General features: G+C 51.5%; 1 protein-coding gene across 1 annotated transcript in view; it reads left to right on the forward strand.

Moving 5' to 3' along the window:
- frzb (frizzled related protein) overlaps positions 1–14933 on the forward strand; it is a 68848-nt gene that overhangs the window by 37189 nt on the left and 16726 nt on the right. Inside the window, exon 6 of the mRNA XM_056290012.1 lies at positions 2786–2990. Coding sequence (XP_056145987.1) covers positions 2786–2990 — 205 coding nt within the window. The remainder of the gene's footprint in view (positions 1–2785; positions 2991–14933) is intronic.

Genomic DNA, 14933 nt, shown 5'->3' on the forward strand with positions numbered 1-14933 from the left:
TAAACTATAACAACCAAGGGGGTAGGTAGTTACGATGCATAGCAACCAATGGTGGAGTAGAAAACATTACAACAATGGGGTAAGGGACTGGGGCTTGGTTTGAAAAAGCATTTAAAGGACCAGGTCACTGTTGAAATAGTCTACATTTAGAATATAACAAGGTAACATCACATGGGGTAATGTATGTAAATCATATGGTGGGGTGGTGTTGGGGAACAGTTGGACGGGCAGGCAGTTAAAATATACAAATACAACACCTAATAAATGTCCTATGTGTATCATCTAATGGGGGGGGGATAATAAAGACATTTTACTTGTAGTTACAAAGGAGACATGTTTTTCGGTGTCTACAGCTGGTGGTCAATTAGCTTCTACTATTCAAGGTGGACATATCAGGTCTGCAAATAATAAAATACTTCTCTGCCAAGCACAGGTCACATCTTTTACCTCTAACTGAATATGCACTAGTCTTTGTAAGGGTTTTCTCTGAGACAGAGTAACTGATATTCCTGTCTACCAATGACCACATGTGGCGGCTTAAGGCCGCTGCATTTCTTGCATGTTCAGGTCTGAAGCTACTCATATGGGCATTAAACCTCATTTTAAAAGGGTCCTCTGTTAGTCCCACCTAAGTGTCCACATTGCAGTTGTCTTCACTTGTCACCGATGCCTGGTAGATGAGTCCCTCTGTCTGGCATTTTCCTTCAAGAGGACACGAGGCCTTAGCACGGCAGTTGCAGTTGTTTGTATCAAATCATCAGCTGTCAAACACAGCTGATGATTGCTTATGGCATGAAACCGGCTTGTACTGCCTCATAAAGAATTTACTTGACTCACTGGATTACATGCGCACACACACACACACACACACACACACACACACACACACACACACACACACACACACACACACACACACACACACACAGTGCATCCGGAAAGTATTCCCACCCCTTCACTTTCCCCACATGTTGTTATGTTACAGCCTTATTCCAAAGTGGATTAAATTCCTTTTTTTTCTCATCAATCTACACACAATACCCCATAATGACAAAGTGAAAAAGGTTTTGTAGAAATTTTTGCAAATTTATTAAAAATAAAAAACTGAAATATTGCATGTACATAAGTATTCACAGCCTTTACTCAGTACTTGGTTGAGGCACCCTTGGCAGCGATTACAGCCTCAAGTCTTCTTGGGTATGAAGCTACAAGCTTGCCACACCTATATTTGGGGTATTTCTCCCATTCTTCTCTGCAGATCCTCTCCAGCTCTGTTAGGTTAGATGGGGAGCGTCGCTGCACAGCTATTTTCAGGTCTTTCCAGAGATGTTCAATGGGGTTCAAGTCTGGGCTCTGGCTGGGCCACTCAAGGACATTCACAGACTTGTCCCGAAGCCACTCCTTCGTGGTCTTGGCTGTGTGCTTAGGGTCGTTGTCATGTTGAAAGATAAACCTTCGCCCCAGTCTGAGGTCCTGAGTGCTCTGGAGCAGGTTTTCCTCAAGGATCTCTCTGTACTTTGCTCCATTCATCTTTCCCTCGATCCTGACTAGTCTCCCAGTTCCTGCTGCTGAAGAACATCCCCACAGCATGATGCTGCCACCACCATGCTTCACTGTAGGGATGGTATTAGCAAGGTGATGAGAGGTGCCTGGTTTCCTCCAGACGTGACGTTTGGCATTCAGGCCAAAGAGTTCAATCTTGGTTTCATCAGACCAGAGAATCTTGTTTCTCATGGTCTGAGAGTCCTTTAGGTGCTTTCTGGCAAACTCCAAGCGGGCTGTCATGGTCCTTTTACTGAGCAGAGGCTTCCGTCTGGCCACTCTACCATAAAGGCCTGATTGGTGGAGTGCTGCAGAGATGGTTGTCCTTCTGGAAGGTTCTCCCATCTCCACAGAGGAACGCTGGAGCTCTGTCAGAGTGACCATCGGGTTCTTGGTCACCTCCCTGACCAAGGCCCTTCTCCCCCGATTGCTCAGTTTGGCTGGGCAGCCAGCTCTAGGAAGAGTCCTGGTGGATCCAAACTTCTTCCATTTACGAATGATGGAGACCAGTGTGCTCTTCGGGACCTTCAAAGCTGTAGAAACGTTTTTGTACCCTTCCCCAGATCTGTGCCTCGATACAATCCTGTCTCGGAGGTCCACAGACAATTCCTTTGACTTCCTGGCTTGGTTTCTGCTCTGACATGCACTGTCAACAGTGGGACCTTATATAGACAGGTGTCTGCCTTTCCAAATCATGTCCCATCCATTGAATTTACTACAGGTGGACTCCAATCAAGATGTAGAAACATCTCAAGGATGATCAGTGGAAACAGGATGAACCTGAGCTCCATTTTGAGTGTCATAGCAAAGGGTGTGAATACTTATGTACATGCAATATTTCAGTTTTTTATTTTTAATACATTTGCAAAAATTTCTACAAAACCTTTTTCACTTTGTCATTATGGGGTATTGTGTGTAGATTGATAAGGAAAAAAAAGGAATTTAATCCATTTTGGAATAAGGCTGTAACATAACAACATGTGGGGAAAGTGAAGGGGTGTGAATACTTTCCGGATGCACTGTATATATGTGTGTGTGTGTGTGTGTTTATGTATGTGTGTGTGTGTGTGTGTGTGTTTGTTTATATATATGTATGTGTGTATATATATATGTATGTGTGTGTATATACAAACACACACACACACACACACACACATATATATATATATACACACATATATATATATATAAATACACACACATATAAGAATTACTCACCTTCTTTCTTGTCTTCTGTCCTCAGTGATCAGGGCTCGAGTCAAGGAGGTGAGGAGTCGAGGTCTGGAGTTGACTGCAGTGGTGGATGTGAAGGAGGTGTTAAAGTCATCGCTGGTAAACATTCCAAGGGAAACGCAAACACTTTACTACTCCTCCTCCTGTCTGTGTCCTCCTCTCACTGCTGGGGAGGATTACATCATCATGGGCTATGAGAACGAGGAGAGATCCAGGTATTACTAATATTACTGATATTACGAGTAATACTGGTTTAAGTAGTAGTAACACTTTCTGTGAGAACATGTTGAAACATGATATAATGAGATTATGAAGCCCATGTGGTGTCCCAAGTGGCAACCCACCACTGAGGATGCACAAGCCAGTGCACTCTTAGCGCCGGTCCCAAGCCCGGATAAATTTGGAGGGTTGCGTCAGGAAAGGCATCCAACCTTTGCTAAATCAAATATTCGGATCATAAATCACATTTTCATACCAGATCGGTCGAGGCCCGGGTTACCACCACTGGTACTGTTGGCGAGCAGGGTGCCTGTGGAAACTACGCTACTGTTGGGCAAAGGAGAAGAAGAGGGGGAAGGCATGTGCATGATATGATGGAGGGAAGGAAGTGTTGTGTATGTGAGTACTGTGCTTTGGGGTTTTTATGACAGTTGACGGCTTTACGCGAGTGTGCGTTGTGAAGTAAAGAATGTTCACATTAAGTTCACAAGGGAAGACGTAAAGAACAACAGTTTGCCCTTCTTGGACTGTGACATCCACATTGGGGAAGACAGGAGCCTCCACATTGGGGTTTACAGGAAACCTACACACACAGACCAATATCTACTTTTCGACTCACACCACCCACTGGAACACAAACTGAGCGTCATCAGAACTCTGCAACACAGAGCTGACAATGTGCCCAGCAGCACTCGGGCCCAACGAGAAGAACACAAACACCTGAGGGGAGCTTTAAAAACCTGCGGCTACCCCAGTTGGACCTTTGTGAAAACTGCAACACGTTCCAGAAAGACCAACCTGGTGAGTGATGAGGAGAAAAGGAACAGAAGGAATAGCACAGTCATCCTGTATGTTTCTGGGGTCTCCGAGAAACTCAGGAGAATTTTCAATAAACACCGCATCCCGGTATACTTCAAACCCAGCAACACACTCCGACAAAGACTGGTTCATCCCAAAGACCGTGTACCACACACCCGGAAAAGCAGTCTGGTGTATGCTGTACAATGCGATGAGGACTGCACTGACCTATACATAGGAGAAACCAAACAACCACTACACAAACGCATGAAGGCCAAACTCCTCAGGACAAGACTCAGCAGTCTATCTACACCTAAAGGAGAGGACACACTCCTTCCAGGACAGCAACGTACACATTTTGGACAGAGAAGATAGATGGTTTGAAAGAGGGGTGAAGGAAGCCATCTATGCGAAACTGGAAAAACCCTCCCTCAACAGAGGAGGAGGTCTGCGTCACCACCTATCTCCCACTTACAATGCCGTCCTTTCATCTCTACCCAGGAGACTCAAGAAGCCGAGCCTCCAAGAACAACAGTCGCTCACTAACGGCTCCAGCCACTCTCATGACCACTGAACAATGAAGTCGAGACTAACCCCCCCCCCAACCACCGTCGCTGCTAAACAAATGCAGATCAATAGCTCCGATAATGACGGGCGCGGCCAAACATCGGATCACAAAGAGCCACGCACATCAATAGCTCTGACAACGACTCCTAGAGGATAAATACTGAGTCTCATCAGCAGCCAGTCAGACTAGCTTGGTCTAGTCAGACTAGCTTGGTCTAGTCAGAAAGGCACGAACTGAGGAAGCCTCTTGGATGAGAGGAGAAACGTCTTCACGGATATATACCAAGTCCAGTTGCACTTGATTCAACTCCTTTGGATAAAGAATTTTATGTTGCATCGAACTACTGTGTGGACCTCCACTTTTGTTGTCAGGTCACTGAATATAACATTGGCGACGAGAGATGGCTGATGTTACTCTAACGCCACAGGCGCCATTCTTGGCTGTGCCCGGCGACCTTCCAGTCTCGTGGACCACCTGGTTGGATAGTTTTGAGACTTATCTGGATGCTGTGAACTTTTATAACATTACAGACAAGCGGATGACAGCAATACTCCGGCACTGGCTCAGCCAGGAGGTACAGAGGATATGTAACGCAGTTTCAGGAACCGTTTCCCCAGTTGCCTCCTACGCAGACCTGGTCCGGTTGCTCCACAACCATTTCGCTGGTAAGCAGCGGGTCCCTCAACGCCGATAGCCCCTGAGGAAAAGAGCCCAGCTGCCTGGTGAGTTGGTCACTAGCTACGTGGCTGACCTGGGGGAGCTAGCGACGTAGCGAGCTGCGGGATGAAATGGTCAGAGACCAGCTAATTTGCGGGACGTTGTGTGACAAGACGATGGAGAAACTGCTTTTAGAATCAGACGATTTGTCATTCAAGGGCGCTGTCAAAATACCGCTCCAGATCGAGTCAGCGCTAGAGTGCGCCTCTATGTTAAGTAGTAACCCACCTGACCTCACTGTGATTCGGCATGTTTCCAACTAGTATGATGCGTTCAAATCCGGTACTGTGCAGTGAGGGGGAGTAGGCTGTCCTCTGCTACTGGACACTGGTGCTGCAGTTTCGATGCTCGACCTTAACACATAATAATATAACACATTGTGGCAGGAATGAGGAAAAACACAGGAGACCAAGGCGAGTTTGATGTTTATTCCTCAACTCCAAAAACCAACTGCAGCAGGAACAACCCTGCACCGGCCAGCCCGGGAACATAAACCACGCCCCCAGCTCACAGTCCTGCTGGGTGAGAGGCATAGCCCCTAGTGTCCGCCACACAGCCCCCCCCCCAACACCCAGAAGGGACTCCTGGAAAGCAAATTAGTGTCTCACTGGAGGCTTAAGCAGCCTGCCATAACGGCTGCGCCGTCCCTCAGCCGAAACAGTAGGTGAAACACAGTCCAAAGCCGGCTGAGAAGCAGAATGCTGAACCCGTGAAGACACTGCCGGGATCCTGGAAGGAGGACGACCCCGACGGGGAACCTGGGCCGGAAACACAACTTCGCCTGCCACCCGGTTTAAGCCTATCAAGCGTGACACGCTCCCTACGCCCACCCATATCCAGCACAAAACCCTTAGGACCCGTCTCAAGAACCCGAAATGGGCCATCGTATGGGGGATGGAGGGGTGAGCGGTGAGCATCATGCCGTACAAAAACAAAACGAGCCGACATGAGCTCCGCAGGCACGAACGACCGCGGAAAACAGTGGTGAACGGGGCCTGGAACCCGAGTGCTGTCGGACAAACAAGGATAAACGGCCGGACGGGGTCGAGGAGCGGAACTCCAGGGCAAAAATTCCCCAGGGACGCGGAGCGGCTGACCGAACACCAGCTCAGCGGGTGACGCGTCGAGGTCCTCCTTAGGAGCTGAACGCAACCAGAGCATAACCCAAGGTAAACGATCCACCCAGTTACCATCCGAGAGCGCAGCGCCGCCTTGAGCGACCGGTGAAAACGTTCACACAAGCCGTTAGCCTGAGGATGATACGCGGTAGTGCGGTGTACCTGCACACCCAAGGATCGCGCAAGTGCCGACCAGAGCTCTGACACGAACTGGGGGCCCCCGTCTGAGATGATATCTGACGGAGTGCCGAAACGGGCGACCCAGGAGGAAAGAAACGCGCGTGCAGCATCCGAGGATGTTGTGGAGGATAGAGGGACAGCCTCTGGCCACCTGGTGGTCCGATCTACCGTTGTGAGCAGGTGCGTAAAACCCTGTGAAGAAGGTAGAGGGCCCATCAGGTCCACATGCACGTGGTCGAAACGTCTGGCCGGGATCGGAAACGGTTCGAGGGGCGATTTAGTGTGCTGGTGGACCTTAGCGCGCTGGCACACTACACATGCAGCTGCCCACCCCTTGACGTCCTTGCGGAGGCCAGGCCAGACGAACTTGGAACCGACCAACTTCACCGACGCCCGAACTCCAGGGTGCGAGAGGTAGGGAATCGAATCGAAAACTCGATGGCGCCAGGCCACTGGAACAACGGGGCGGGGACGGCCGGTGGAGACATCGCAGAGGAGGGCAGGACTGCCTTTCTGCATCACAGTGTCCTCTAGCTTGAGACCAGTACGCGTTGACGTCCGGGTCGCTGGGCTGGTCGGCAGCCATAGCGGAGAAATCCACACCGAGGTGCACAGGACACACAAGCACACGCGACAGACAATCAGCAACAGGGTTGGACTTCCTGGCCACATGCTGAATGTCCGTTGTGGACTCGGAGATCGCCGCTAGGTGGCGCTGTTCACGAGCAGACCACGGCTCAGTCACCTTGGACATGGCAAAAGTCAGCGGCTTATGATCCACATAAGCCGTGAATGGGCGACCCTCCAGCAGGAAGCGGAAATGGCGGGTTGCAAGGTGCAGTGCCAGCAACTCCCGGTCAAAAACGCTGTACTTGCGCTCGCTATCTCGCAGTTTGCGGCTAAAAAATGCGAGTGGCTGCCACGCATTCGCCACACGCTGTTCAACCACAGCCTCCACGGCTATGTTAGACGCATCGGTTGTTAAAGCTATGGACGCCGTGGGTGTGGGATGGGCGAGGAGGGCAGCATTAGCCAGGGCGCACTTAGCTCCGTCAAAGGCCTGGACCCGTTCGGGAGTCCAGTCGACAGGGTCGTTAGCCTTCTTAAGCCGCAGGGCTTCGTAAAGTGGCTGAAGGAGGTGAGCAGCGCGAGGGAGGAAACGGTTATAGAGATTCACCTTTCCCAAGAATTCCTGCAATGCCTTAACAGAGACTGGGCGGGGAAATTCCGCCACCGCTTGCACCTTAGAAGGCAACGGGACCGCGCCTTGCGGCGAAATGCGGTGACCCAAGAAGTCAATCACCGGCAGTCCAAACTGACACTTGGCCGGGTTGACTATCAGGCCGTGTTCGTCCAGACGACGGAAAACCTGTTTCAGGTGCGCCAGGTGCTCTTCAGCTGACGGACTGGCCACTAATATGTCGTCGAGATAAACGAACACGAAAGCAAGGTCACGCAACACCGAGTCCATCAGCCTCTGAAAGGTTTGCGCAGCCCCCTTCAAGCCAAAAGGCATGCGCATGAACTCAAAAAGCCCAAACGGGGTGATCACTGCGGTCTTGGGCACGTCTTCTGCGCGCACGGGAACCTGATGATAGCCGCGCACCAGGTCCACCTTAGAGAAAATAGTGGTACCTGCCAGGCGTATGGAAAAGTCCTGTATGTGTGGGATGGGATAGCCGTCATTGGCGGTGACGTTGTTCAGGCGGCGAAAGTCGCCGCAAGGCCGCCACGACCCATCTGCCTTGGGCACCATGTGAAGCGGCGAGGCCCACGGGCTGTTGGAACGCCTCACTATACCCAGACGCTCCATGATGGCGAACTCCTCCTTAGCTGGAGCCCATTTTACCGCGTCGAGACGCCGCGCGCGCGCCAAAACTGGCGGTCGCAGAGTGGGAATGAAATGTTCTACCCCGTGTTTAGTAACCGCGGTGGAAAAGGCAGGTGGAGTCACCGATGGAAAATCCGCCAGCAAACGCTGAAAAACATCCCCTGATGCTAAAAAGTTAGCGTGTGTTAACGGCCCGGCTCCCCCTGTCTCGCACGGAACAGTGGCGAAAGACACAGCATCAATTAAACGGCGGTTTGCAACATCAACCAGCAGACCATTAGCACACAGAACATCCGCGCCGATAATAGGAACAGTAATGGCGGCCACTACAAAGTCCCACTCAAAATGGCGCCCGTGGAAACAAACAGTCACCAACCTTGTGCCAAACGTTGCAATGGACGAACCGTTAGCTGCACTTAACTGTGGGCCGCCGCCTTCGGCCGACCTGTCTGTTTTAGCAGGAGGGAGTAGGCTCTTTTGCGAGCCTGAGTCCACCAGAAACCGTCTTCCTGACATCGTGTCCTTAATGAAGAGCAGCTCACTACGTCCGCCAGCGCCCACAGCTGCTACTGAGCGCTGCCCTGGAGTTTCCCGCCGTCTCAAACGTGCACGGAGGGACGCAGCGCCTCGCCTTGCCGCCGAACCGCCGGTGGAAGAAACAGAGGCCTCTCCCGCGCCGTTTCCGGGCAGTCACTCCAGCCACCACTGCCGGGTCCGCGTCCTCCGACGTCGGCTGCAGAGGCTCCGATGCCACACTCCGCACAGAGAACCGTCTGGTAGCCAGCAGGACCCGATCGGCCTCCTCAGCCAAACCTCGGCAGTCACCAGCGGCCAGAAACGGGGAGTTAGCCAAAGCCGCGCGCACAGGAGACGGGAGCTGGCGCAGGAAAACGAGCGGGAAAAGGAATCCACCTTCGTCCGAGCCTAGCAGCGACAGCATATTGTCCATGAGATCCACAGCCGTCCCGTCGCCCAAACCGGATAGGGAAAGGATCCTATCTGCCCTCTCTGCGGCAGATAGGCTGTACCTCCGGAGCAGAAGATGTTTGAGGGCGACGTATTTATCGTGTTGCGGGGGGGGGGGGGCAACAGCTGCATAGCCCGGCGTGTGGACTGCTGGTCCAGCGCAGCGACGACCAAATAGTATCTGGAGTCGTCCGCGGAGATTCCACGCAGGTGGAACAGCGCCTCGACATGCTGGAACCACGAGGCCGGGTCGCTCTGCCAGAACTCTGGGAGCTTCACAGCCGCGGCGAGAACGACCGGCTGAGAGAGTTGGGGCGGCGTGGCCGAAGTGGATTCACACTCCTCTTCTGATCCAAACATGTTTAATTCGGGGTCACCAATGTGGCAGGAATGAGGAAAAACACAGGAGACCAAGGCGAGTTTGATGTTTATTCCTCAACTCCAAAAACCAACTGCAGCAGGAACAACCCTGCACCGGCGAGCCTTGGAACGTAAACCACGCCCCCAGCTCACAGTCCTGCTGGGTGAGAGGCATAGCCCCTAGTGTCCGCCACAGCATAATAATAATAAGTTTAACACATAATAATAATGTTTTGTGCTCATATGCCGCTTAACCCACCCTCCACTGACCTGTGTGGTTATGTCAGCTCTAAGATCAAAGTAGTAGGCACTCTCCAGCTCCCTGTGTATTACAGCTCCACTCACCTGCCATCCGTCACATTCCAAGGCCTTGACCTCGTCACTGGGTTGGGCTTCTCCCTGCATGATGAAAACGGGGCGACTATACTTCAGGTCACCACCACGTGGCAGCAGAAATGGCCTGCACTCTTTGACGGACTGGGCTGTCTAAGAACATTTACACACAAGCCCTTGGTCAGGGATGATGTCATCCAGCCTCTACGTCAGAGCCCTCTGGCATTGTGTGAGGTCGTCACGAAAGAGCTTCAGTCACTGTTGGACGACGCCGTCATTGAGTCGATTGATGCCTCTACCTGGATTTCTAACCTAGTCATTGCCAAAAAGAAATCTGGGGGGGATCAGGCTATGTGTGGATCACCACGCCGTCGACAAGGCTATCATCCTAGATAAATATCCCTTGCCCACAGCTGAGGAGCTTACCACCCTATTCCACGGTTCCACAGTTTTCATGAAGCTCGACCTATGGCCAGAATATTTGCAGGTGCCTCTGCACCCTGACAGCAGGGATCTTACAGCATTTGTAATGCACACTGGCATGTTCAGGTACACGCGCATGCCTTTTGGTTTAAGCTCCGCCCCCAGCTGTTTCCAAAAGAGCATGCCCACTGTCCTTGCCGGAATACCTGGGGTAGCAGTGTACCGGGATGATATAGTCGTCCATGGGGTGGACCAACACACTCATGACGAGCGTCTCCACAGAGTGTTCAGCGCCCTGCTGCACCACAACCTGTCCCTGAACAGTGGAAAGTGCACCTTTTCTGCACCGCATGTCGAGTTTGTGGGGTTTCGTGTTTCAGCTAGGGGCGTTTCTCCCCTCATGTCGAACATCGATGCCATCCACCGCATCCCGGAGCCAGCATCAGCCTCCCAGGTGGTCTCATTCTTGGGTATGATGCCTATTTCCTCCGTTTTCTGCCTGGGTATTCCCAGACCACAGCGCCCCTCCACCAGCTCCTCAGGAAGGACGTGCCATGGACCTGGACAGCAGCATGTTCGGAAGCAGTCTGCAGGCTAAAGAACCAACTCACCACTGCACCTGTGCTGGCTCATTTTGTCCCATCATGCCCTACTATAGTCACCTGCGATACCGCTGCAGGAGCAGTGGGGGGCCGTACTCTCTCAGGAGCAGCACAGCGTCGAGAGACCCGTGGCCTTCGCCTCCAGGGCCCCGACTCCCACAGAGCAACGCTATTCAGTGAGTGAACGGGAGGCACTGGCTTGTGTCTGGGCATGTGGATGATGGTATCTTTACCTGTACAGATGTCAGTTCACGCTCCGGACCAACCACCAGTCACTGACCACGCTGCTGTTGGCCTCAGGCTCAGGCCACAAGCCCTTGCGGCTACACAGGTGGGCCAACCGCCTCAGACAGTATAACTACATGCCGAAGTTCACTGCGGGGAGGGATAACGTGGTAGCAGACCTCCTCTCCCGCTCTATAGACCCTTTTATGACCTATGTCACGCATAGTAGGTATGACCGTACTTCCGCCAAAATCACGTGATCACTGTTTACCAACTGTAAAAGGGCCTATAAACGCAGTGGAGTGGACCAAAGACGACATTAAAAATGCACGCGTATGTGGTGCCTATTTTATATCGGGTACGTTCATTCTGTTTTTGTTAACTTAAAATTGTGTTGCTTAAACTGAACGTTAGACCCTTTTATGACCTATGTCATGCAACGCATAGTATGCGCGCACATTTTGGCAGCAAAATCACGTGTTGGCTGTTTACCAACTATAAAAGGGTCTATTGATGCCCCTACTCCAACTTTTCCAACAGGATGGTAAAGCAGAGTTCATACAAATGTTACACATGCCCCTCCAGCCAGTCATCGCGTTGGATGAGCTCAAACAAGCATCGGAATGGGACACTATGCTAGTAAAACTCTGCATGTACATAGTACGTGCAGAGTAAGTGCTAGAATCAAACACAAGCTCTCCTGCTGGGGAGGTGTCTGTGTCTCTCGGGGCTTTGCACTGTGGTACCGAGTGGCCTGTGTGCACTTGTTTTAGCCACGGCGCACGAGGGTCACTTGGGCATAGTGAAGCTCAAACAGCGATGCAGAGATTTGGTGTGGTGGCCAGGCATCGGCCATGATATTGAAGCGCTGGTCATGGATTGCGCTGCATGCTTCCTCAGTGGCAAAACTGGACCGCCAGCCACACCACCCTTACAACCTTTAGCATGGCCAGCCCGTCCCTGGGACCATGTCCAGTTGGACATCTGCGGTGAAGTACATGGGTGAGGGGTCCCTCATCATGAGCAGTTCTTGGTGGTGGTGTACAACCTCCATTCAAAGTGGCCATTCAGTCACCACTAGCGCCATTATCGATGTCCTTGACAGCTTGTTTGCAAGATGGGATCTGCCCCTGTCCATTACCACAGACAGTGGGCCGCAGTTAACCTCCACAGAATTCTCTTCCTACCTCCGCAGCAGAGGCATTAAGCACCTCCACACTGCCTACTTTCACCCTCAGGCCAATGGAGGAGTAGCGCTTTTTAATCAGACTCTTAAGAATGGTATTAGAGCACACCTGTTCCAGGGATGCTCGTTCTAGACTGCCCTGAATCAAATGCTGACGCACTATAGGGCGAGTCAGCATTCTACCACAAACACCTCTCCGGCATCCCTAACGTTGGGATGTGAGATGGAGCTCCCACTGGATAGGCTCAGGGCCCGGGGCATGGCAGCACACAGAGCTCGGCGGGCCAAAACAAAATAAGCCGTGGCTAGGTGCCAGAGGGAGATGAAGCAATGCTTCTACAATGCACACAGAGCAAAGAAGCCTCGCATTCAGGTGTCGGACTGGGTGCGAACCTGTCGGCCCCAGCGAGTCAATAAAATGAGCACATTCTGGTCTCAGCCCCTGCAAGTCACACACAAACTGGGGGGGTGCCACATTCAGACTGAGTGACGGTTCACGTTAGCATGCCAGTTGCCTCAGGAAAGTGCCCGCACCTCCTCCAGTTTACACACCGGAGTCTCCTCCACATTCCACTACAGCAACCAGCTGGTCTGAGCCATCGCCAGAACAGCCCGCATCCGAACTTCCACCTAAGCCTCAGGAGCCAGAACCAGAACCGGTTGTCAAGGCTGAGGATTGGTCTACACGGGTACGGACTCGCCCTGCCCACCTTAAGGACTTTGAAACCTCTTTCCATACCTAGGTCTGTTCCTCTCAGGTGTGTTAGCCTCTGGTTGAGCTGTGGTAACTGAGCACTGTTCACATCTTTGTGTTAGGGAGGGGGAAAATGTTGTGTATGCGAGTTTGGGTTTTGTGGTTTTACGACAGTTGACAGCTTTACGGGAGTGTGCATTATGACGTAAAGAATGTTATGTTGCATCGAACTACTATGTGGACCTCCAGTGTTGTTGTCGGCTCACTGAATATAACAGGAAGGGAGGTATACTGTGTGTGCAAGAGACCAAGTGGAAGGGGAGTAAGGCCAGGAGTATCAGATGTGGGTTCAAACTCTTCTACCATGGTGCGAATGGGAGGAGAAATGGGGTGTCAGGAGTGTGCTGGAGGTGAAGAGAGTGTCAGACAGAGTGATGAGTATGGAACTGGAAATTGAAGGTGTTTTGCTGAATGTTATCAGCACATATGCCCCGCAAGTTGGGTGTGAGATGGACGAGAAGAAGAATTCTGGAGTCAGTTGGATGACGTGGTGGAGAGGGTACCCAAGGAGGAGAGAGTGGTGATTGGAGCGGACTTCAATGGGCATGTTGGTGAAGGGAACAGAGTGGATGAGGAGGTGATGGGTAGGTATGGTGTCAAGGAGAGAAATGTAGAAGGACCGCATCCACACCTGAAGCTTCTCCTTCTGGTGGTGAATGGGCTCAGATTAAAGACATCGGCGATATGGAGAGATTGAAATGGACACGAGGCAGCCGCTCTCAACATGTATATTTCTATTTTAACTGCTTTTGCACTCTGGTATTTTTGTGTTTTTGATAAAATAGCCGTTGGGGCCCGAGACACTGTCTTGGCTCATTTCTCTGTGCTGGAGAATCCTGGTAATTCCTTGGTACATTGCTGGAGAAGTTGTGTGTTGTAGCTCAGTGCTGGCAAAGTCCTTACAGCAGTTTCAAATGTGACATTATCCGCCCTCTTTACTCTGGGAGATTCAAAGCATTACATCATTTTTAAGGGGATTTTTTTTTGGGGGGGGGGGTTCCTCCTTTTTTCTCCCAATCATACCCAGCCAATTACCCATCCCGGTGGCTACTACACCCCCTCTGCTGATCCAGGGAGGGCTGCAGACTACCACATGCCTCCTTCGATACATGTGGAGTCACCAACTGCTTTTTTTCACCTGACTGTGAGGAGTTTCACCAGGGGACGTAGCACGTGGGAGGTCACGCAGAGGAGGCACTAGTGCAGCAACCAGGACACATACCCACATCCGGCTTCCCACCCGCAGACACGGCCAATTGTGTCTGTCGAGACGCCCAACCAAGCCGGAGGCAACACGTAGGCAACGTGTTGGTAGACCACTACGCCACCCAGACACCCCCGATGATTTCACAGTGTGAACAGAGCTGTAACAGAATGTCACACTGGTCACACCATGTAGGACTACTGGACCAGAAGCTGTAACAGAATGTCAGACTGGTCACACCATGTAGCACTACTGGACCAGAAGCTGTAACAGAATGTCACACTGGTCACACCATATAGGACTACTGGACCAGAAGCTGTAACAGAATGTCACACTGGTCACACCATGTAGCACTACTGGACCAGAAGCTGTAACAGAATGTCACACTGGTCACACCATGTGGGACTACTGGACCCGAAACTGTAATTGAATGTCACACTGGTCACACCATGTATGACTACTGGACCAGAAGCTGTAACAGAATGTCACACTGGTCACACCATGTAGGACTACTGGACCAGAGCTGTAACAGAATGTCACACCATGTAGGACTACTGGACCAGAAGCTGTAACAGAATGTCAGACTGGTCACACCATGTAGGACTACTGGAACAGAAGCTGTAACAGAATGTCACACTGGTCACACCATGTAGGACTACTGGACCAGAAACTGT

The sequence above is a fragment of the Lampris incognitus genome, chromosome 11 (genome assembly GCF_029633865.1).
Source record: "Lampris incognitus isolate fLamInc1 chromosome 11, fLamInc1.hap2, whole genome shotgun sequence".
Lineage (NCBI taxonomy): Eukaryota > Metazoa > Chordata > Actinopteri > Lampriformes > Lampridae > Lampris > Lampris incognitus.